This window comes from Ursus maritimus, unplaced genomic scaffold, assembly GCF_017311325.1.
Source record: "Ursus maritimus isolate PB19 unplaced genomic scaffold, ASM1731132v1 scaffold_12, whole genome shotgun sequence".
NCBI classification, from domain to species: Eukaryota; Metazoa; Chordata; class Mammalia; order Carnivora; family Ursidae; genus Ursus; species Ursus maritimus.
In genome coordinates, this window is record NW_024423564.1 from 54,562,748 (window position 1) to 54,586,238 (window position 23,491).

General features: G+C 40.9%; 1 protein-coding gene and 1 long non-coding RNA gene across 4 annotated transcripts; one reads left to right on the forward strand and one right to left on the reverse strand.

Annotated features, from left to right (window-relative positions):
* Positions 1 to 2,055: 2,055 nt before the first annotated feature.
* Positions 2,056 to 19,068, reverse strand: LOC121102083 (nuclear factor 1-like). Of its 3 annotated transcripts, XM_040627221.1 has the most exons (3): positions 14,330 to 14,384; positions 13,741 to 13,798; positions 2,056 to 8,362 (listed from the first exon to the last, which is right to left on the reverse strand). In XM_040627221.1, exons 2-3 carry the CDS (start codon positions 13,765 to 13,767, stop codon positions 7,553 to 7,555), a joined length of 837 nt encoding a protein of 278 aa, XP_040483155.1. In that variant the 5' UTR covers positions 13,768 to 13,798; positions 14,330 to 14,384; the 3' UTR covers positions 2,056 to 7,552. The 3 variants fall into 3 exon arrangements, with proteins under 3 accessions (XP_040483155.1, XP_040483156.1, XP_040483154.1); XM_040627222.1 differs by lacking the exons at positions 13,741 to 13,798; positions 14,330 to 14,384 and adding an exon at positions 18,937 to 19,068; XM_040627220.1 differs by lacking the exon at positions 14,330 to 14,384 and having other exon boundaries at positions 13,741 to 14,097.
* Positions 14,614 to 16,136, forward strand: LOC121102084. Its single transcript, XR_005834153.1, has 3 exons — positions 14,614 to 14,689; positions 15,272 to 15,552; positions 15,912 to 16,136. It is a non-coding gene; the product is annotated as an uncharacterized LOC121102084 (long non-coding RNA).
* Positions 19,069 to 23,491: the final 4,423 nt, after the last annotated feature.

The window sequence follows — 23,491 nt, forward strand, 5'->3', positions numbered from 1 at the left end:
AAAGAAATCTACATTTCTATTTTATTCAATGTAAGTTCAGTTCAGCAGCTTATTTTTTAAATAAACCCTAGAAGACTTAATATACATATACTGAATATAGTATAAATTATATTTACTGGTCTTTTTTTTTTCTATTTACAATTATAAAATTCACATTGAATGAGGCTTTGGATTTTTGCACTGAAGTCATTAGGAACTAATCTTGCCTAAACTTAAAGAAATGAAAATAAGGGCACTAAACAAATCCATCAATAAATCAGTCATTTAAGGAGATTAAGATGAAACTTGTTCTTATTTTCAATTTTTCTCCTTTCTCTTTTAAATTAAAAAAACAATTTTAAACTAATAAGACTCAATTTTTATTTTCTTTTAAATAATTATACACTAGGCCATAATCAAAGGATCTTTTTGGAGAAAAGCAAATTTTAAATTTTTCAATCTAATCATTAAGGGAAGTTTGAAATATGCCTCCTGTACACATAAGAAAATACGGACAAAAATTTACCTAGTAAAATATTACATGTACTTCTGATTTTTAAACTAATGCTGGCTTTAATTCTCAGTGGCTTCCCAAAGCATCTAGAACCAATTCATCTGTCTTACAAACAGGAAAAAACATTTCTTAAACCTGTGTAATAATGCTTCTATTCACCAAACTTCAACATTCTAAGAACAAGACAGAACAAGTTAATCCAGATTTTTGACCCCAACCCTGACAAAAGCATAAGAACATTTTCTCCCTCTCCTAACCAAGTATGGCCTCATCCCGTGCCTAGGAACTGGACTCCACAGTAAAATATCTCCACGGGAAGGGTCAGGATTTTGACTTTTTTTCTTTCCCTCTGATTCAGTGTAGGTGTGTGAAACCATTTAAATGACATCCAACCCCCCAGACAACAGGACATAGAGAAGGATACAGAATGGATCTAAACCGTATGGTCAAGAGCACTGGGTTTGGAATCAGAAGGCCTGGCTTTAATCTACTGTGCACCACTCACTTGGACATGCTGAGACTTTATTTTCACCTGTACAAATGGAGAGTGCATTACTTATTTGCAGTACTACTGTGAATTAAAAAGAGAGAGAGAGAGAGAGAGAAAGAGCAAAGAGAGAGAGAGAGAGAGAAACCTACAACGTATGGCAAAACTTAGTATAATGCTTGCCGCAAAATAGACAACTCAATAAAAGTTATCTGCCTTCCTGCCTTCCTGTCTTCCATCCGTCTCCCTTTCTCTACTTTCAATTGATCTAGGTCCAAAATATTTACCACTAGGAAAGCGTGCAAAAGCCATGAAGAGAAGTAAGTGTAAAGGTCTCAAAGAACATTAAAGTTATTCCCCTTCAATCTCTAGCTATTATGATCATCTGCTCATGTCTGCATTTGGGATTAGTAATACACAGGAAAGAAGACCAACACTCGCCAAAACACATAACAAAATAAAAAGAACTTCTTTCTCCCCATTTTATCTTATTTGGTTTCTTTGACAAACAGAACAGCAAACGCATCCTCTCTACGGAGTTGCCACAATTTGTCGTTTGTGGACTTATTTCTTTGCCTCGTAAGCTATGTTTATTTAACTAGAATATTAATAGGAGGGCTAATTCTGTTAGATAAAATGTACTTTTACACTGTGAAATGATCAAAACAAAACACGAAAGCACTGTTTTCTAATATTTTGGGGGGAAACCTTGGGTAAAAGTCATTTCTGTGTTAGGAGCAGCTGGAGAACTCTGGTAAGTTCACAGGGATGCTAAAGTTTGGATCAATAATTTGTATCTTACAGTTGCCTAAGCAAGAGCCAAAATTTTGATGACACTGTAAGTTATCACCTTAAAAAAGCAAAATGGTAATAACAGCAAACATCTCAATAGCCCCTTTTCCAAGTTTATGTATGCCATAGTATCCCTTACTGGCTGGACCCTTAAACAATAAAAAGAATTTTTGCAAAACTTTACTTTTCTAAAAATTTGAATAGAAACTCCAAAAGACCCAAATAGTCTCTTAGTCAGAAACAAACTATGCAAAAAAATGTGGGGAGATGGATTATAAAATTCTCCACTTGATATCCTGCTGCTCAGGATCCTTTTACAGTCATTACTTAAACCAAAACACTTTTGAGAGCATCTCCATTTGCGATTAAATTCACGGTTTTATGTTTCTCTTAACAAAGCATGCCAGTTCATTCATTCTCTTCCTCCTCCACCTGACTTCTTCCTTCCCCTTACTCCTCACCTCCCAAGGATTTACAGTTTATAATGTATTTAAAAACAAGATCTAACCTCTAAATAACGACGGGGAAGTGATTGCTGAAATGGTAATAAACCGGTGTTCTGCACATTCAGTGAATTCAATCTGTATTTCATGTTTTTCTTCTATTCTAACCTCAAAATTGCTTTCAATAATCTATATTAACATTTGTGAGCAATTAGAATTGTTGCTGCTTCTGTGCAAGTTTTAAAAAATTGACAGGCCATTGTGCACCCTCTGGAAGCAGCTTGAGGCCTTAACCAAGTGAAACACCCAGTCCTACTGTGTACAGCAGTGACCACAACAAAGGCTGTGGTTTCTCCCACACTAGCCCTAAATAGGTTTAAATTAATGCTATTCATCACTGGGTGGAAAAGAAGACAAGGCAAATCTAAGCCAGCAGCACTGGGAAATTTCTTACCAACACTCAAACCTCTTAGCCATAAATATGAGCTGACCTCCGTTCGTAAGTTTACTCCACAACAACCCCTCCTCCCCATTCCTATACCCTCTCTGCCTTTGAATTTCCATCTTTTTCACTACATTCTAGCTAAAGGATACTGTTACTACATTCTAGATAAAGGATATTGTTACTACCCTCAAGTTACGCCAAAAACAGTCAAGGATATAAAAGCCATATTTATCTCAAGTTTGTTGACTGTTAGTGCTATTTCCTTTGAAGAATTAAAAGATAAATAAAAAGACAGATGAAATCTTTTAGAACTGTGCATACCCCAATGATTTAGAATTGATCAGGCAGCCACAAAATCCACCTTGAGTTCAGTCTAAGGTTGGAGTAAGAATTTGAGACAGGGCGGCACTTACACTTTCAATTTTAAACATCACTGTACATTAGTCTTGCGCCTTCTTTTTCTACATACAGCTTATTATTATAAATCACAGGAACCAACTGCATAACTGTCTACTAGGGAGCTTATTAAGGTACTGAAAAAGTTTAATTACATAACGTATAGCCCTAAACTTGAGCAAAAATATGCACACACATGTACGCCTGCTAGCAAAATATATTGAACACATTTTAGACATGCAATACTGCCATAAACTAACATGGTAAGTTACCCAAAAATTAAGAAATTACCATAACTCATTCAGCATAAAATTATAAACTATAACAATCTAACATTTTCATTTAAAATTTTTTACAGTAATTATTCTATATGCACTGACAACCTTACGCACATAGTTACGCTGTATTTAAAGTACCAGCTTTTTTAAAGAAGAAATCATTTGCACTGCTCTCAGCAGCCCTGTGTGTGCAGCCTGAATGTGCACACACACGCACACGGAGCACACACACGCTCATACACAGACACTCCTAATCTTACACCTGCTCTGAAGCAGTAGGAAGTGAATTCTCAATCTGTCAACATGACCATCTGGTCTATCTGCATATCACGGCTTTCTCTATTACTATATGAAGGAATGGCAATCACGAAGCCAAAATAAAACTAAAATGCACCTGAATGGGAGTATCTCTCTCTTTGTTGAAACGGAATAATATGTGGCATATCCGAGCAAAACTGGCAGAATGTAAGTAATTTAAAATGAGCATCCGCAACAGCATAATTAAATGAACAATATGGTACCTGTAATGTGGTCATCAGTAATACTGGCCATACAGGTTTCCGGAACACGTACCACACTTCCAGAACACCGCAAACAGTTCTTTCACGGAGTGACGGGACCGTGACTATTCCTGGTCCAAGCAAAACTAAGTAAAGGGAGTAACAGGGGTCCATGGAAGCAACCAGTAGCTACTGTACTAAAATATTACTGTGCAAAAATGGTCATGTTCCACCTTACAACTAACACTCCTCGTGCTACCATTAGGGCAAATTCAATTCACTCTGCCACTAGGCTAATTAACAAGGACAGGCATCACCTGACAAATTGTGGTCATTTATTAGTCTTTCAAAGCAAATTTTAAGGCCCCTAAAATAACTTCCAATCTTAGATAACTCCTCATCTGCAAAAAGTGAAGATGCTCGCAGCGATTTAGCTTTTCTTTTGGGCCTAAGGCCGCGGGGAAATTAGCAAAGGCTTTACTTAGTTGATTTAAATATAATTCTATTTATGTGATTTTACTTTTTAAATGTCTCCACAGCTGCCTCAGCGTCTCATTCCACCTCACAGCAGGTAATAACTATCGAAAATAAATTGTGACTCTGTCATTCTGTGGCGTAGATACAGCAACTTACCTCCATCCAAGAGATGAGTCCTTAAAAAGTCTAACCTCTTAAAAAAATATAACTACACTGAGAAACTTTCTAGAATCTGATTACATTACCAGAAGTTATACAGACGCAGTTTAAAAAAAAAAAAAAAAACTCTCCAGAAAGTTCTCGGTTGAGTGCCTACTAATGAACAAAGGTTAACTTTATCTAAAAGGTCAAATGCCCGGTGGCTAAGGTTATGACCTTAACAACTTAAATTGTGACCTTGCCACGTGCCGGGTATATTGTAGATTCTGATACAGATCATCTGGTAAAGACTGGTCATAAATTAGCTTTACTGTTACACGCCCACAAAGAAAACCATTTGCCACAATTCCATAATATCTTCAAGTTGTCATACGATACCTATGGAAGGACGACTCAAATAAAGAGCAAATTAAGGGCATAAAATGGTTTTACTCTTTTATACTTTTAACGAGATGAAATTCTCAGGCTTATGGAATCACTCCAATTTCATTACACTTGTTACTGTTTATCAGGCACAAAATTCACACCGTTCTAATGCCACTGGATTTAGAGAAAAAAAAAATCAGAATGTAGTTTAGGTATTGTATTTTAGCATCTCAATAAGTCTTAGAATAAATCACCTGCGCTTTTAAAAAATGACTGATTCTGCACTAGTTTCCAGTATTTACATGTGTGTCCCAAGATTTCAACCTCCTACCAAAGAAAAGGCTGAGACATGAAGCAATAATTATTGTACACATTTTTAGAAGGGGAAAAAAAAAATCTCATTTGGCGAGCTATTTAGAGGGGAAAAAATGGCGTTTTGGAAGAAAAAAAAAATACAACACTGTAAGAGAGGGGAAAAAAAAAATCCACTATAGGTGAAAAGGCCACAATGGTTTTGGCATGTTTCTTGAAGCACGTTTCAGAGTCTCTGCCTCCTGCCAATACTGGCAAGTTCTCAAAACTTTTAAGGAGGTAAAAACATTGTTTAGTGTTTACAAATCTTCAGTATTATAACAGATGCTTGTCAAATCAGTTGTATGTAAGTTGACCGATCCACCTCATATTTGTATTGGCAACTAGCTTCCCTTCCACAAATAACAGGTCTCTAAATCTCTTAAATCAAATTTGAAATATTTTCAGACAAAAGGCCCTTGATATTTTCTTTTGCAATCGTCCTGTTGCGTGCACAGGGCAGCAGCCATTACTGCGATCCGTGAAAGCCAATGGCCTAACACTTGGCTGCCAGTCAGGCCTACCAAGGGATTCTGGGATACATCAGGAAAACCAAACCGAAAGGTAGTCTGATCCATGTTGCTGTCAATAAATCTTTCATAAGCAATAAGGATGCTAACTCTCCAAAGCAACCTTCTACCTGTCATTTTACCGACAGAATCCTTCGGGTCCTGAAACCACCAGCAACCGCGTTAGCTCAAGCATTTGCAACAACAGCACAGTAACAAACGGTCAACGACGGAAGAGAATACACGTGATGGCATTAGCTCGGAAGGTTGCAGCTCTTTAAATCGAAGGCAAACATTTATGCCTAAAACTCGGAACGGGTGCTGCTCACACGGAAAAATACGAAAGCGGCATTCCATTTCCAGGTACCTTGTAAGGAAGCACATACCCTGATGTGTACCACCTGTTGGCACCCACGTTTTTCTCTATTGGTCCAGTTAGAGCATTTGTTAGAATTGATAAATTATTTACTTTTCTAAATACCGAAAAGATTAAACACAAGATCTTAACGAGTCCCTCCTGAAAGCACTGATAACACCCATCCTTTTTTTTTTTTCCACTTTGCCTTTCCCTATCAGAACCTCCACTTACATAGGCAAATAAATTTTTTAAAAATTTAACCCTGCTTTTTCAGTAGAGAAAACAAAGTAACAATAGGGTGAAAAGGGGATTAAGAAAGGGATACTTGTTCCTGTCTAGAGGTTATTTGAGAGGTGTTGCCTTTTCATTTCACTGCACAGAACAGGCTAAAGCAACAGGCACTCCTTACAATTAAGTATACATTCTCCAAAACCCAAATATTTGAAACACTTACAGATCACATCCTCTAAAATACTCATCTATCCCCTGCCAACAGAATGCAAATGATAATGTGACATGCTTGCAAAGTTAATTTCTCCAGTTTCTTATGTAAGGACAGATGGATAACAAAAGTTCTCTTTCTAAAACATATATTGAGAAAAATAAGAGAATAGGCTATCAGCTGACTTCTTTTTTTTTTAAAGCCCACATTCTTAGAATTAAAAACATTTTGCAAAACAGTACAGTGTTGATTTTACAGGTAACACCTTTCTCCTTTGTGAAAAAATACATAAATATATGAACCCCAAAACAGCTACTGGTAGGATTCCACAACCTTCTTTCTTCCATCTGGCTCAAGTAACTGCCATGAAGGTAAAATCTAGCAAGGCCAATATGTACATATAAAAAGTCAACAAGTTACACAAGACCTGAGCTTTCCCATAACACAATGAACCTTTTGTCTAAAACAAGGCAAAAGAAACAAAGTAAAAATGCATTCTTTTAGTCAGTGCTCAATAGTTTTAGCCTGAATGCTACTCTGAATGCTATAATATACACAGGTAAAACATGCCTCGAAAACAGCCTTGAAACAATAATGAATCTTATCACCAATCAAAGCAACTCACTAAATCAATGATCAATATCGATTTCTCGGTGCATTCATGCACCACACAGGCTGGTTACTTTTAAGAGTAACCTTACCATCAATTACTTAAAGAGTTGGTTTGTTTCTCGCTCAGCTATCTTAGACAACATGACAAATTCCTAAATACAAAGCTACCATGTTTGCGTATTCACGTGATTCTTTTTCCTTCGTAAATGATCAGCAATTTGATAGTACTCTTACCACCTCTTCTTAATTAGCAGGGGGTTTGAGAGGCCCCAGTAGGTTAAAAACACTCCCAGAAGATAAGCAACTAAAAATACTGCCTCACCACCGAACTCCATGCTTTTTAAACGAGATCATTTGCCATTTACAATATCCCCTTTATTCCAGCGGTTTTATGAGGCTTCTCTCACCCATCATCAAAAACTGTGATTTAAATATATCACAGCACTACCAACACCTCTGATAACACCACTTGCCAAAAGAAGTGAACTTGGTGAGAGTCCTCTCAAAGCTCTGCTCTTGCACCCGAATGAAGGTGTGCCCTCGGATACATGAGGGTTGGGGGGGCTTCTGGCTGTTCTGACTCTGGTCTACCTTTGAAAGCGCACTGTCTCTCTGCACTCTGACCGGCAACTTAGAGGGTTTGGGGTTGGCCCAGCATATACGGAGGTCATCAGAAGAGAAACACGCGAGGAAGTGGAACGACTTCTCACCATTGCACTTACCTGCTGCATGCACAAAGTATGCCAAATATAAATCGAGTTCCTTAACAGAAACCCCTATGTGATGGGGCTGCACACAGAGCCCTGGATTCGAGCACTGTGGGGACTTTACCAGGCGCTCGCCATCAGTACTTTCGAGCGGAATACCTTTAAATAAAATCACCATAACAAGGTCCAACCTCCAGACTTTATCTGCCTGGCGAAGGCAGTCAATTCTTCGCATCTTGCCTTTCTGGTCTGGGTTGGAAAGAACACAACATGGAGGCTTTTTCCCCGTAACTGTAAGAACAAAATCCTCTCGGTACTCAGGTCGGATATCTTTCCGTAACTTGGCCAGAAGTCGAGATGCCCACTTCTGCTTGACCTCTGGTTTTTCACTTAGCAACTCATCCTTCACGGCTCTCTCTTCTTCTTTTGACATACGCTTTTCGTGTTTTTTGAAGTATTTTCGTTTTCGGGCCTGCAGGTTGAACCATGTGTAGGCGAAGGCTCGGACGTGGGGCAGAAGTGCTTCAATGAAAGGATGAAATTCATCCTAGAGAAACGAATGACAACAAAAATGTAACTATAGTGAAAACAAAAGGAAACAACTTGTCTTCAGATGGTCGTTTAAAAAAAAAAAACAAAAAAACAACGCCGCTTATTTCACTGGAAAGTTGACTCGAGCTTTACGGTACCAAAATTACACAGAGGATGCCTATGGGAAGTCTGAGGGGAAAAAAGAACACTGTCAGTAGCATGTCTCACAATCTCAAAGGAGAAAATGCCTTAAGACTTTAAAATGTGTTACTATGTTCACCAAAGTGCACCGGGGTCTACTGCCGAGCTTAGGTCCCAAGTCCTTTAGATAGTAAGTGAAATTTACTGAAATGCTTATAACAATACCTAGTCTTAACCCTATTTCAAGAAAGGCATATCTAATTTTGCTCCAGCCTTGACCTCACTACTTGTAGTACACCCAGGGCTCGGCCGCCAGATTGGCAAATCCTAAACATTTAGATGCCAGTCAATGTTTATGGAAGTCTAGGAGCAAAAAAATCATCTCCACGATCAATGAAAACAAAGACTTTCCCTCTAAAAATATTGCATGGAGACGCTAATCTGTTTCTCAGGCATTTTGGTAACATTTTAATTCCTTCTTAAGGATTGCAGTTGCACATAATTTTTTTAGTCAAAAACTTAGAAAAATCTGGCATATGCAAAAGATGAATTTGATATTCTTCAGGCTGAAATAAAAGATCTATTTCCAAGACATACTTGCTGATACTATGCGAATGAAACAAAAAGGAAAAAAAAAAAAGGAGGAAAAAAACAAAGAAAAGCATACATGCCAGATAGTAAATAGAATGCGTCATTGTGACAACAGGGTTGCAACTAAATACAGTTAATTTTGTGAAATGCCTTCAGTAATAATCATCCCTAAAAAAGAGAATCTTTATTTAATTTTTGAAATTCATATTTCAGGCTTTTCCTCACAGGGAAATAGAGAACCTGGTATATTTAATGTTTACGAGACTCCAGGAAAACCCTCACGTTTGCCTCTTAGGATTCAAATAATTTGAAAATAAAATTCAATTTAAAACATTTGAATTTTTCTTACTGTCTTACGAAAATGTTTGATTCTTTTACTTGATATTTTCTTAAGAAATACAAATATAAAATGAAAGAAAAATTAAACAGTAACCTCCACAAAGCTTTCTGAGGACATCTAACTTTTGATTAACCGACCCACACTAATCTTACATAACTTCTCTCCGCCGTGCAAACCCCCAAAAGATAAATTATTTACTTTCAAATAAATGAGGATAACAAAACCAAAAAGATATTTGATGGCTTTTTTTTAAAAGGGTGTAGGACAGACAAACATTATAAAATGCATTCTTTTTCGGTTTGTAATATCCACCTAAATATATACTTTGAAGGTACAAGTAACTGTAATGTCCAAAATATTATTACTATAAAAAATTATTGAATTTTCAAATGCTCAAATGTAAACTGAGTGGTTAAAATTGGAAAAATATTTTATCAAGTCTATTAAGATATTATAAATTATAATCAATCATTTAACACTACATATGACTATTTTTTAAAGTACATGTTAATGTAATACATAATAAATCACTTCAATAATTGACATTTATCTTTTTCCTCTCTGAACAAATTTTAGGCTTTGCATTTCAAATTCAGCTTTGAAAGCTGCTCTTTTTCAATAAAAATCCAAAAGAGAAGTCAGCTTTTATAACATGTGTGCATTCTTCAAGTGGAGAGGGAACAGGAAAAAATACAAGAATTATATTATTCTTTACCATGAATAAACATTTTAAATTTCTGATGTTTAAGAATCTTTCTTATTGCCATACTTTAAAAGAGAGAAATGGTGGTGGGGAGGGGGGTTTTTTCAAGTCACAGTTTATCTAATAAGGTATACGCCAAACCGCAAAGCATTTAAACATTACTGAATTCTGAGCTCATCCTTGAAATGCTCTAAAATACATAAAATTGGGGTTTGAAACAGTCCTTCACATTGACTGATCTTCTTACATACACAGGACATGCTAGGGACCAAGGCTCTGTGGTGTTACGTTAAGAACTCCTGGAGTCTACCTTAACCACAAAGTGAGCTTTCACCAAAAGGAAGATTTCATTTTAAAATCTCAGGCCCATTTTATACAGCAAGGAACAACTAAGTTCCAAACAATCCACATTTATGTTAAAATGTTATTTTACTCAAAAGCTCCGTCAATAAGAATAAAGAATTTTTAAAAAACATTCTAGTATGGCATTTAAGTGTTTGAAGAGATTCCTAGTATGCTTCTCACAGAACTGCGAACTGCGTTCATTCGTGTTCAAGAGGATTTTGTTTACCTGCCAACCAAATGCCTATATATCTCATCATAAAAACCCTCAAATGAAGCCAACTATGTCAACTAATCATTAAGAATAATCTAAGTCCCCAATTTTGCATCAAAAGTATTTACAACTTATTACTCCCCAAAGGTTTCAAGAATGTGCCAATAAAAGTGCACAATATTTTGTATAACTTTACTCACGTGTACTATTAAAGAACTAGTCATCTTTCTCAACTCACAATTAGAAATATTCCAGATCATCAAAAGTAAAGAATATCATTAATTTGTAGGAAATGTCGAGGCCCAGCATAAATTAATTTAAAAAAAAATAGTATGCCCTTATAAATCATGTTGCTGCACATATTGCCATAAGCTGTAATATTTCAAAATATTCAGGAGATAATAAAGAATATTTTACATGTGTACTCAGTGAGAAAGTTATAGGCCACCAATGAAAACAAACCTAAAAACCTGTTTCAAAAGCATTATGACTTTGAATCAGCATCTTAAATGTTGATCTGTTTGTAAGTAAGCCAAGTTTAAGAACCACTGAACGCTGATATTGCTGGAACTACTTTTAAAGCTTCGCCTATAAATTTCTACTGGGTTATCATTCTATGGCCAGGTAAATGATTTGGTTATAATACACCCGTATGGACGAAAAGAAGACGTCTGGCATTTTCTTGATAAAGTTTTAAAAACTGCACACACGTAGTGGAGTTTATTCTTTCATTTAGAGTATTTCTATCACTGTGCTTACTGGACTTTCTTTAATGACCAATAAGGACCTAAGTTTTTCTTTCTAAAACTGGCTCTGAAGCTTTATAAGTATTCCAGCAAGTTAAATAAAAATTGTAAACCCGTTTTTAAAAGAAGAACTCAAAATATATGGCTCTCATTCACTATTTAGTGTACAATTTCTTCACAAACTGTTACACTAAGTGTTTCTTTTACTGGTGCTTCCAGAAGAAGGCCTAGTGAGTGTATCAATCACATTGCCAAATACGTTTAAAAAAAAAAAAAAAACTTTCTTAATGTGATAATAGCTCGTGAGCCAAGAGAATCCAGCTTTGTCAAGTACCTGACTATGCCCTGGGCCTGTATGGATACACATGTATCCTCATATATGAACCAACCCAAAATATAAATTTATCTTTTGGGAGCTCACTTGAGAAGACGCTCATGTGTCTGCTAAGGTCATGCCCCACTACTGCAGCACCCTAGTATTGTCTACAAGTTCTCTGGGCTGCAAACTTTTGCCAGCAAGAACTTCAGCCTTTGAATCTCAGCATTTTCACTGTAGTCATAACTCATTCAAATTCTCTTACACTTTGCATCTTATCCATATGCAATTGTGAACCTTGCCAGAAGTGGTTGGAAAAGTTTCATTCCATACTTCCACAAGTTACTAAAATAGGCACTTTGGAAGTTTGTTAGGGAAAAATAAAAAACTTTTACAATAACTAAAAGCAACTGCTATCCATTACTAATGCTAGGCCTAAATCCCAAACATATCATTTCAACATAAAAGATGCATTTAAGAGTCTTCTGAGATCAAATAGCCAGTATTATTCCTGTTAGATATTGCAATAAGAAAGGCTGTCATGTGAGAAATAAATTCAGAATCTAGAGAGGAAAGAAAAAAATTATTGATACTTTTTAACCTCCCATAAAGTATTCTGGTTAAACCGTTATCTCCTGCTAAATGAAAGCAATAAGTGGTAGCAGGTTTTTTAAGGGAGTGGTAAATAAACATTTTATATGAAGCATACAACTTCATGTAGGTGATTAATGGTCAGATTGCAATGTACCAAAACAGTATGAAAGCTCACACTTTTTTCAAAAATTTTTTTAGCGCAAAATCACTTTGACTTCATGCCTTTTAGTCAAAGAAAATAAATAATATATTCAAAAAGGACCAGATTTGGAGCCGTGAAGTAGCAATATTTTGCCTAGGGGTGGTGCAGACAAGAGAGGGATGGAAAGGGAGGGCATGGGGAAGGAGGGGCGGGGGGCGAGAGAGACCCACGCTCCGAGTAGAGTCGGAGGGGAAAAGTTGCCCCAATCCTGCGCGCGGAGCTGCCCGAGTCGCGCGGCGGCGGTGGCGGGAGGTGGCGGGAGGCGGCGGGGGGAGCCGCGTCCGGCCCGGGTTGCTGCTCGGGCTCGCGGCCCGGAGCCCAACTCCGCCCGATGCTCCCCGGCCCGCGGCCCGCGGCCTCCGCCGCTCGCCGCCCTGCGCAGCATGGGCTCGTCCCGACAGCGAAACTTTCAGTCGGGAAAGCGAGCGGGCGACGAGCGGCGAGGACGCAGGCTCCACCCGGCCGGCGCGGGGGACGCGCGTCCACGCAGCCCCGCTCCGCCGAGCCCGGGGGCCGGCTCGCCGCCGCCCGCCCGCGTCGGAGGGGCGCTGTCCCGGCAGGGGCCGGGACGCCGGCCCGCGTCCCTCCCGCGGCCGGACCCCAAAGGCTGACAAACAATAAACAAAAGTAAGAGTTTGGGGAGGCTGCCGCGGCGCGGGCTCCGTGCGCGGGCCGTGGGCGCAAGATCGCGAGTTCTCCCGCACCCGGGGGTTTCAGTTGCCCCGAGCGTGCGGGGTGTGCGGTGGGCTCCGTCGGCGGCCCCCTCCCCGGGAGCCGCGGAACTACAGAAACCGGCCTGCCGGCTGCAGAAACGCTGAGTCCAGATTTCAGCGTGTCATGGGCTGCAACCCCGCCGAAACACGTGCGGGGCGTCCGAAAACACCGCCGTTCCGCAGTCAATCGCCCCGATATTAATTAACGCATTAATAAGAGGGCGCCATTAGCCATGTGCCCACACAAATGGCCGTGCAAGAGGAATGCACCCGCATAGAAACAAAGTTACTTTCTTAAAGCTGTATTTCTCCCCCCCCCCACGAGCACACGCGCACACACACACAGAAACACGCGCAGACACGGGCACACACCAAGACACATGCCCCGGGCCCGGCCGGCGCGACGGTCCCGGGTACCCCGCGCCCAGCCCCAGGTCTGCCCCCGCAACCCCAGCCCCCACCCCACCCCGCCGCATCCAAACAGCTGCTTACCTGGGTGAGACAGAGCGGAGAATACATAACTGCCAGGCGGTGGGGTGTGCGTGTGCGTCTGGGTGTGCGGTTTGGAGGTGTGCGTGAGTGCGGGTGAGAAAGGAGAAAGAGGGAGAGAGGAAGAGAGAGAGAGAGAAGGGGGGAGAAAAAAAATCAAGCCTGCTTCTTGCGTTCACATTTCCAACTCGGCTCAACTGCAGCCAGCCAGCCAGCGCGATTGCCGCTCCATGAGCTGAACTTTAACCCCGCCTAGAGTTTCCCTACACTCCACTATACATGTCTACTGTACGCGGGCGTTAAAGGCATAGCGCACCCTTTCCCGCTCCCGCGCCCGCCCGGCCGGGTGCCCGCGAGCTGCCCGCGCGCCCGCCTCCGCCTCCGCTCTGCACCGCACCGCACAGCCGCCGCCCGCTCGCGCCGCCGCCGTGCGTGGGGGAGGGGGCGGCTGCGGCGCCGCGCGGCCAGCCGGGTCCCGAGCCTCCGCGGCCGCTCGCGCTCGCTCGCTCGCTCCCTCTCTCGCTCCCTCGCTCGCAGGCTCTCTCGCTCCCTCTGCCCCCCCCCGCCCCCGCTTCCCCGCTCAGCGCATTACTGGGTAACGCAGTGAGGAGCAGTTACAGTCTGTACTCCCGGGCAGCTATAGGCTGCCACAGGATGTGCTTAAGCAAACAAAACTACTTTTCCTCATCCCCATCCCCCAAGCCCCGCCGCAGACCTTCGCGGACCTCGGTGGAGGACTTGGGCAACTTTGCCAGGTTGCCCTGCGCTCCCGGTTCACTGTGTGGGCACGTAGAAAACCGAGGAGAAGGCCGGGGGGCAAATTTGCATGTATGCAAATTTTTTAAAAATCAGACCTCCTAGGTAACTTTTTTTTCCCTCTGAAATGCGGTACGGCTCAGAGCATTGTAATCTCTCCAACGGAGCTTTCTGTGGGAATAGATCGTCGGTAGAGGTAATTATGCACAAAATCCTGCAAACTTTGTGCAGCTTCAGTCCTATGGCATTCAGAAGCGGGGGTGGTGGGGAATAATTTCACACAGAAGAGTCACCGGATTTGGGGGGTAAGGGGGGGTGTCTGGAGAAAAGGAGGCGGAGATTAATGAGCGTTCTCCCTCCCAGGACTGTGAAACTAGTGGGTCTGAACACAGACGCCATAGAAAAAGTTCTATCACGTTCAGAAACAACAGTGGTTTAGCTGTGACATCTTTTTCTTTTTAGGAGAAAAAAAAAATGTGAAAGGGATGTCCCCTAAGGGAACGGAGATATTCTGGTCCACAAACGCGTGCCCAAAACTGGACACAGGCTATCATTACCGTCCCTGTTCCTGGGACACCTCTGGAAGGGTGCCTTTTAAGAATCCCCTCTTTTTTTCTCCCCCAAGTAATCGTTCTTAAAATGGAAAAGAGCTTCCTGCAATTATTTTAGGTTTGCTAAAGTATTGTTTTGGCAGAAAAGGGGGGTGGTTTTTAGGGTTTGGCAAGTTGCCAATAAGCCTGCTTTTCCAGTTTTTTTAAACTCATATTTTTTTCTCCAGGCTTTCCTCCCTGATGGGGAAAAAAGAAGAAGAAGAAGAAGAAACCAAACAAACAAACAAAAAAATCCCTTCTTTCTCCTGCCCCCCATCCCATCTCTTCCTCCTCACCTTCCTAACTCTAGTTTGCAGTCTGCTGCATTTGCGAATCCTTCTCAAAATTCCAAAAGGAAAGATCAGGGTGAAAGGCACTGGCACACAGGGGAATCTGCACCTTGGGAGAGCTTACACAGCTAGAGAGCCTCTGAAAAGAGGAAACTCCTGTAGGAATGCCCACTCTGCAGGTGAGTGTGAGGTGAGGTGCTAAGGCCACTCTCATTCAGACTGCGCTCCCCCACCGCACCCCCTCCCCTTTTTAAAGTAAGGGGCATGAAATAAGTCACTGGAGAAAGCAAAATACAATCCTCTGAAATATTCTGCATCTGTCTAAAATCATTTTATGCTTGTTCTCCAGTTACTTTCTGGCTAAAATAATTTCTGAATGCCCGAGACCATCTTCACACACCCGCTCCTAAATATCCTTGGAAATCTCTCAAATTATTTATTAGGGGGCAAGGGGAGATAATGACTTAAATCTTTAATGAGAGAGTCCCATTTTCCCCAACTAAACAACTGCTTTCCCTTGGTTCCTCTTCAATTTCAGTAAAAGAGAAATGTCCTAAAAGCTAAGCCGAGTTAGAGAAACAACCTCCCTGGCCACGAAAACCTTTGCTGGGATCTATAACTTCAACTCGCTCCAAGTTTCCTCGATAGAAGTTTCTGGCTGGCGGTCCCAACATGTAACTGAGGCACAGTGAGAAGTTATTGTTCCGTGTGTACTCTTGGGAAGCTCTCTTCCAGAGCAAATTAAAATCTTTCTTTTGCTGTATTAAAAGATAGACTTCACATCTGCCTCTTTCCAAAACAAGAAAGATTCTTACTTTTAACTGAATCTCAAGAAAAAGAAAAGGAATTTTTTTTAAAAAGGACTGGCACATCGCCCTGGTTTTTAAAAATAGGGAAAAGTAATTTAATGCTGATATTTCTAGTTTAAAAACTTTTGTTGCAGCAGTGAATGTGCCCGCGATTTCCAGCTTTCTGCGGTTAGCAATATTATCTTAAGTAACTTTTGGCGCCCTTCGTAAGACTTTTGGATATGGGACGATTGTTTGCGCCCTCTAGGCAAGGGCTGGATCCAAGTTCAGCACCAAAGCCCTTCACATCCGCTCCTGCTTTCTCTCCTATCTCCGCCAGCTCCCGCTCCCTCCCCCGCGGGATGGGGGGGGGGGGCCGGAGGAAACACTACAAAGCACGGTTCCAACTACAGCCTTTGGAAACAAGACTGAGAAAAATACAGTAGAAGAGTTACAGTTACAGAAAGGCTTCTGGTAACTTTCTCTCCAACAGGCATAAATTTAAACACACACACACAAAGAAACAGATGTTCCTCAAAGGGCAGTCTCCGGGTAAAAAACATTTCCAACTCTTTACCCTCTTCCCAAGTTGCAAAAGTAAATCCTTGTCCAGAGTTCACAAAGATACTAAGACACTTGAGAGAGAGCAGGGGTGGAAGGAGGAGAGAAGGAGGAAAGGATAGTAGAAAGAACAGTTGTAGGAAGCAGGTGAAGTACAAAAACTAGTTTACTGCAATCATATAAATGACCCATTGTTAGGAAGGATAAACCCCTTATTGGAAATAACCGCTCCAATCATTTATTTTGCAAGTGCTAGGAGGCTGTCTTGAAATGGGATTGTCTTTGCGCAAAGGAGGCTCCTGTCATGCTCTCTGCTATCCATATTCTTCCTGGCACAGAGCCCAGCCTTGCATTTACTGTGTTTTATTTGCAGAAATGTTACCTTGCCAGCTTTAGTGAAATCCTCTTAGATATATAAATTACGTCAATAAGGTTTCGCTTATATGTACAGCTCAAATACCTCTCATTTTGGAGGTTACTTGATAGGCAGATCTTATTAACATGATTTAGCTTTTAATGCCCAAAGCAGTGAAGATAAAATTGGGGTTCATAAGTGACAATGCCATTAACTCTGTAGTTTTTACCAACACTAACTCTATCACTAGCATTTTCCAATATTTTCCCCTAGTTTTTTGACCTACTGGTCACTTGTGTGTAGATTTTTCTTAGATGCATATAATACTAAATTGAATAATGTTGCTGAACTGAGCATCCAAGTGGATTTTAACGTCAAATTTCCAAACCAGATTTGATTAGAAGGCCTAAAGCCTTGGGAAATAGTTCGATGGGAATTTAATCCAAAGATGGGAAAGAGCCCATACTATTTTCCATTCACTTCCCAACAGAATTAGGTGTCTACAGTGCTCAGAGGGAAGGAAGAGATGGATCTACTTTAGTTAGAAGCTGCCAGTTACTGTCTCCAACACAAGCTACTGCAGTTGGTTTCCACTGGATTGGTATCAAAGACTTGTCCAAGAGGCCAGACTCCAACTAAGAGTTAGCAAGTCAGCAATCTTCCACACACACCCTCCACAGGGGTTGTTGTGGTAACAAGAACAAATGTGAACTTGGCCAGTCTTAATATCCTATTTGCTACTGACCATATATTCAAACAGCAGAATTCAAGAAAAGTGGAGAAAAAACACTCTCTTCCCCTCTTCCTTTCAAATGTATAAAACAGCTGTCAGTCCACCTGTGAAACATTCTCTCTCCCTTAAAACTGTTGTTTAGAGTTCAAGAAGAGAGGCATACCTATTCCTTCAAAGTACTTGAAAAGTGAAAACTTCTAAGATAACCAGGGAAGTTTTGCAGTGCTGTGTATTCAATATGTTACTTCCTAGAGCTTAATACCGTCCGGTAGTTCAGACAAGTTTTTAAGCCACGCATTTTTAAAAGTTGAACCTCCCCTTCCACAACAATTAACAGCTTCCCTGAATTTAAAAATGATAATTAATACAAAGTTAATATTTCTCTAGAAGAATTTTTCTAACTTTTTCTTAAAGGCACTTAAGAAGGCATTACAATTCATGCAAAAATTCCCCAGTTTTTTTTTTTCTTAAACTCAAAAACACTTTCCTATTGTGCTTGCTAAATCCGGAAGAGCTTGTAGCTTTGACAGCTTGAACCACACCATCCCCTTCAGAGCCGCAGAGAACTTCAGATCTTTTCTGCCCCGCCCCCTCTGGCTACTGAGAACAATTGTACACCCAAGCCTCCTCATGATTGGATAAAGCTTTTGTCAATCTCCCAGGTTGTCCCATTGATTAGAGGATCGAATCGTCAATTATTCTCCGGGTCCAGACATTTTTTTTCGAGTTAGGTTGACTGCTGAGGCCAGACGTCTTTTTACGGAACAGAGCACGTACAGAATTTTTTTCCTCCTTTCTGGAACCGAGCAAGCGCTAGGAGGAAAAAAATCTGTCAAGCTCAGCAAATTTTTTCAAATCTCGGGGAAAAAAAAAAGGAAACCCGGTCTCTGATGCACATAAAAAAAAAAAAAAAAAAAAAAAAAAAAAAAAAAAAAAGCCATCCACAAAGCTACGTCTTCAAAACAACACCATCACAATAGACATTTACCCAGCAATCACTTAAATGCATATGCAAGCCAGAGAAATTTTAAAGTCTTAACCATTAAACAAAATCATTCTACCGTTATTGTTTATAAAACACACATCGTATAAACGCAAAATAGAAAGTTTAAGATGTACCACGTACCATTGCAATGTAAAAAGAGTACGTGAGAAACTTTAAAATGTTCAGACGAATTGCTTCGTTTGTTGTCCCCCTTTTTTTGCATTAAAAAAAATCTAAATAAACTTGGAACCGTTGAAAACCCGGAAGAGATTTTTTTTAAAGCTGTTGGCCAATTGCAGGCTTCTTGGAGATTTTTTTTTTTTTAACTCCAAATCAGAAGGCTTTTGCAATTGCAATGCGCGCTCTCTGCCTCTCTCTCTCTCTCTCTCTCTCTCTCTCTTTCTCCTCTTTTGATAGCAATCCAACCCGGGCTGGCTGGTTCTCAGATTCTCTCTGGTTTTGCCTTGTGTGCTTTGGATTCTACGAGACTTTGCAGAAGTTGCAATCGATTCGCAGTCCCTCTCTCCTCTCCCTACCCCCTTGTTTATTTCCGCAATCGCTGCAATTTGCATAGTAACCACGCACGAGGCGCCGGCGGCTGCCTGCGGAGGGGGCCAGGAGGGGGCAGGGAAAAGGCCTTGCCCCCTTCTCCCCTCCTCCCGTCTCTCTCCCCGCCAGTCTCCTCCTCCCCCACGGTGCGTGGCCAATAGGAGCCCCGGCATTCAGCGCAAGCTCCGGTCGGGACACCGTTCGGAAGAAAAGCCCCTGTGTTACTAGGCCCAGCTCGAAGGATCGTGTTTTTGGCGCGGTAGAAGTTCCCCTGCTTGCGGACCTCGCAGCCGGTACTAGGGATATGTGAGGATAAAGTACATTTGCCTGCGGTTGTGCGGGTTTTGCACGTTTTAATCAAGTCTGCACACCTGCTTTCTCGGTTTCTTTTTCCATAGCCTCTCGTGAGTTATTAGGCTAGTGCATGATGGTTAGTGAGAGATTTAACCTTTATTTGCACTGGTGTAAACCAAGAGTTAAAGATCCTTTTTGGTGCATTAAATCACGAGAGTGCAGAATGTCACAGAGAACTTGCAGTGAAATAAAGCTTCTACTCTAGATTCTGAAAGGGAAAGACTGGTTCTGCTCTCTGCAGATGATTGAACAAAAAATTGGTAGGTGGGCTCCCTGAAGAATAAAGTTGTTCCTTTAAAGGAGATGCAGTGAAATTCTAGCTTAATTGCCAAGCATCTACCTATGTCAATATCCTTACAAAACCGAGATTCCACAAAGTTTGATGGCCCCCCCCTCCTATCGCCCCAAGAGGAGGGCTGTGTTTGGACGTTTGAAATGGGGAGAGGGGAGGCTGCTAAAGTAGTTATTGGAACCTTAAGTCCTTCATCTAACTGATTCCTCTTATTTCATTAAGCCAGGCTCTTTAAGACCATTTCAATGTCAACCTTTTCTGTGTTTGTTTTAAACAACAGACCAGCCCTTGGTGCAGTGGTGGTGCGGGGAAGACGACTCTAAAGGAAGGGAGTGTCCCTTTAACTGGAAAGCATCACAACCAGGGCTATTGCGTTTGTTTGCTTTGCGTCAGTAAAGTAGCTTTGGACATTTTGCTGAATAACTGAGTTACAGGAAAATGTGTGCTTAGCTCACTTGATAAAAATTATCCAATAAGAAGTCAAGAGGAATAGGAAGCAACCTGGCAGTTGTCTGATTTTCTTAACTGTCCTTGGTGAAGGTACCTATTAATTAATAACAGGACCTCGCACGGTTAAATTAGAGGTTAGAGAAACCTCCTATTTTGTTTTGAACCACATTTTTGGCTTTAGGCTTGCACTTTACAACAAGCTAACTGATGCAGCATTACTGAAAGGTATGGTACTGTGGCCACGGGTGGTGGTAGACAAACTTTGCTGTTCTGCTCTGCCTCTTACAGATTTAGAGACTCTTGCTCAGAAAGTCTGTGGCATTTAATCCTGGCCCCCTCCGCTGAGCATCCATTTCAACTTGGCATACTGCTTTCACTCTAGAAATACACTTAATGGGATGTAGTGGTGTAAGTAAAAAGAAAAAAAAAATTTTTTTAAGTAACCCAAAAAACTTCTAGGCATTGTTCAGCTGGTGCTAGGCTGTGTGACCTTGAGATGGTTACATAACACCTGTAAAATAGGACATCAACCTATTGTGAGAGTGGAGGATTGTTTTGCCAAGAGCTAAGAGCCTTTCAAATGCACAAGAGGTATCAATTTATATTGCATTGCTCCGGTAGGTGCCGTGGTCCGAATACTCTCTAATGATAAGCAAGTCAGGCCTTGTTAGTAGGTGGTAACAGTGACTTTTGGGTGCACATCTGTAGTTCATTAACTCAACTGAATGTGGTAGGCTAGCACCATTTCCAAAGTGACCTTTTATATCTCCATCTGGTCAACAACAGCATAGTATAGGCTTTGGAGTCCAACTTAGGTTTTAACGTTGGTCCTACTATGTGACTCCAGACAAATTATTTAACCTCTGTAAGATTTAGATTTCTCATATGGAAAATGGGAGCTATTCAGATAACATATGTAATTTACCTAGTACATTAGGTTTGCTCAATATATTGTAGCTGTAGTAATACCACTATTACTGTTTAATATGTACCATATTCTAGGCACATTGAATGTGCTAAGAGCTGGAGACACAGAGAAGACATTGTCCCTGCCCTCAAGAAGCTTTCAGTCCCATGGAAGAGACAATACCCCAAAATAAATAATAATGTAATGTGGTAAGTGCTGGGTCCAACTTGGAAATACATAAAGGGCAATAGAAATACAGATGATGGAATAACTGATGTTGCCTGGGTACATAGATAGGGAGAGTCACAGAAGGCTAAAAAAGAGGAAATGACATTGCGTTGGGCCAGAAGTATGCATTTGTCAGGTGGACAATGGAGAAGCAGGGCGTTCGTGTCCAGGAAAGCACAGTGATTCAGTGTATGCACTGGGCCAGAGGATGGGGATGTATTCAACTGTGGCTAGTTGTTCTAGCTGGTATTAGCTCGTATCACAGTAACTAGAGATGAAATTAGAAAGTCAGGCTGAGGCAAGATAGTGGAGAACCTTGTGAACTGTTTAAACTTTCACTTGACGGACTGGGGAGACATCAAAGGTATTTAACCAAAAGATATACAAAGTAAACTTTGCAGATTAGAAAGATCATTCCAGCAAAGGAGGCAAAGAGACCAATTAGAGGTGAGAGAAGATAAAATCCTGAACTTTGCACAGAAGGAATGAATGAGCAAAAGAGAAAAAGGGAGGGAAGACCAGAGGGTGGGAGAAAGGAGAGAAAGCAAGAGAGACCCACCGTTTGTATTAGTTTTTAGAGACTTTGATTAACAGGGACAATTTAGGAGTGCAATTTTTCCAGACTCTCCAAAGTCCAAATACTCACAAGATATATAATAACACCTATGAGTGAAAGAGGTTTCTTTACTCCACTTCTATATCCTCAAACCTTCCAGTATTAAATAATTTTAAAATAATACCCATAACAGTAACCATAACACACATGGATAGAGTGTTTATATTGGCTTTTCTCACCCTATGAATTTGCATTCCAGTAACATCAGCCCCACCATGCCACCGAAAATCAGCTGCACATCCAATAGTGTGACTTTGGGTTGCCAACCCCATTGAGAGCCTCATGTTTCCACGTAGGCTGGCTTTATGCCTTGAAAATAGTAGGCTCTTCCAGGAATTCTGCTTTTTGACCCAAATAAAAACTTAATCCTTTTGCAGGGCATTGATATGGAGACAGCAACATCAGAGTCTTACAGATTTAGCAACATGATTCAAAATTGCAGTATTTTTCTAATAATGTATTTTTTAATTTGTGAACTAAGTTGAATGTTGACTACAGGGATACATTTAACATTTTCTTGATTTGAATGGGTAAATCCTAGATCATCCAAAGCACTTTTTTGGCTAAGTAATTAACACTGGCATTTAGAGGACCAACATGACAATATAAATGATAAATAAATACTAGAAGCAAATGTAAATCTAGGAATTGATGAGGCTCCCTAATCAGCAAGTTTTGGCAGACTATTGTCCCCCCAAATCTGTCTCTCTCTATTCTTGGATACATAAATAAACAGTTTAGAACCTATATCTCCTAACGTTCCTTGCAGACGGGCATGATACATGATTAAGATAAAATAGAATGGAGAATTATTGAGTCAACTTTCCGTGTCACTTGCTTAAAATAAAATTGTCCTAAACTTATGGCCTTTCCACAGGCTGCAATGAGGTCATGTTAGAGACTCAATTTCAATTACAGAGATCAGGGACAATGACTTGGGGGACAAGGGAGCACCAAGATGGAGGGGACCTGGGTCCCTAAGTGACTTTATGGAGCAGAGCAGCTTCTGTGGCCTAGATCATATTTAAGCCACTATGTTTTATTTTGTTGTGGGTTTTTTTTTTTAAGATTTTTTTGTTTATTTGTCAGAGAGAGAGCACAAGCAGGGGGAGTGGCAGGCAGAGGGAGAAGCAGGCTCCCCATTGAGCAAGAAGCCTGATATGGGACTCTATCCCAGGACGCTGGGATCATGACCTGAGCTGAAGGCAGACACTTAATCGGCTGAGCCACCCAGATATCCTTAAGCCACTATGTTTAGAGATCTATGATTCAGCAGCTCAGCCTTGACTATAATCATCGT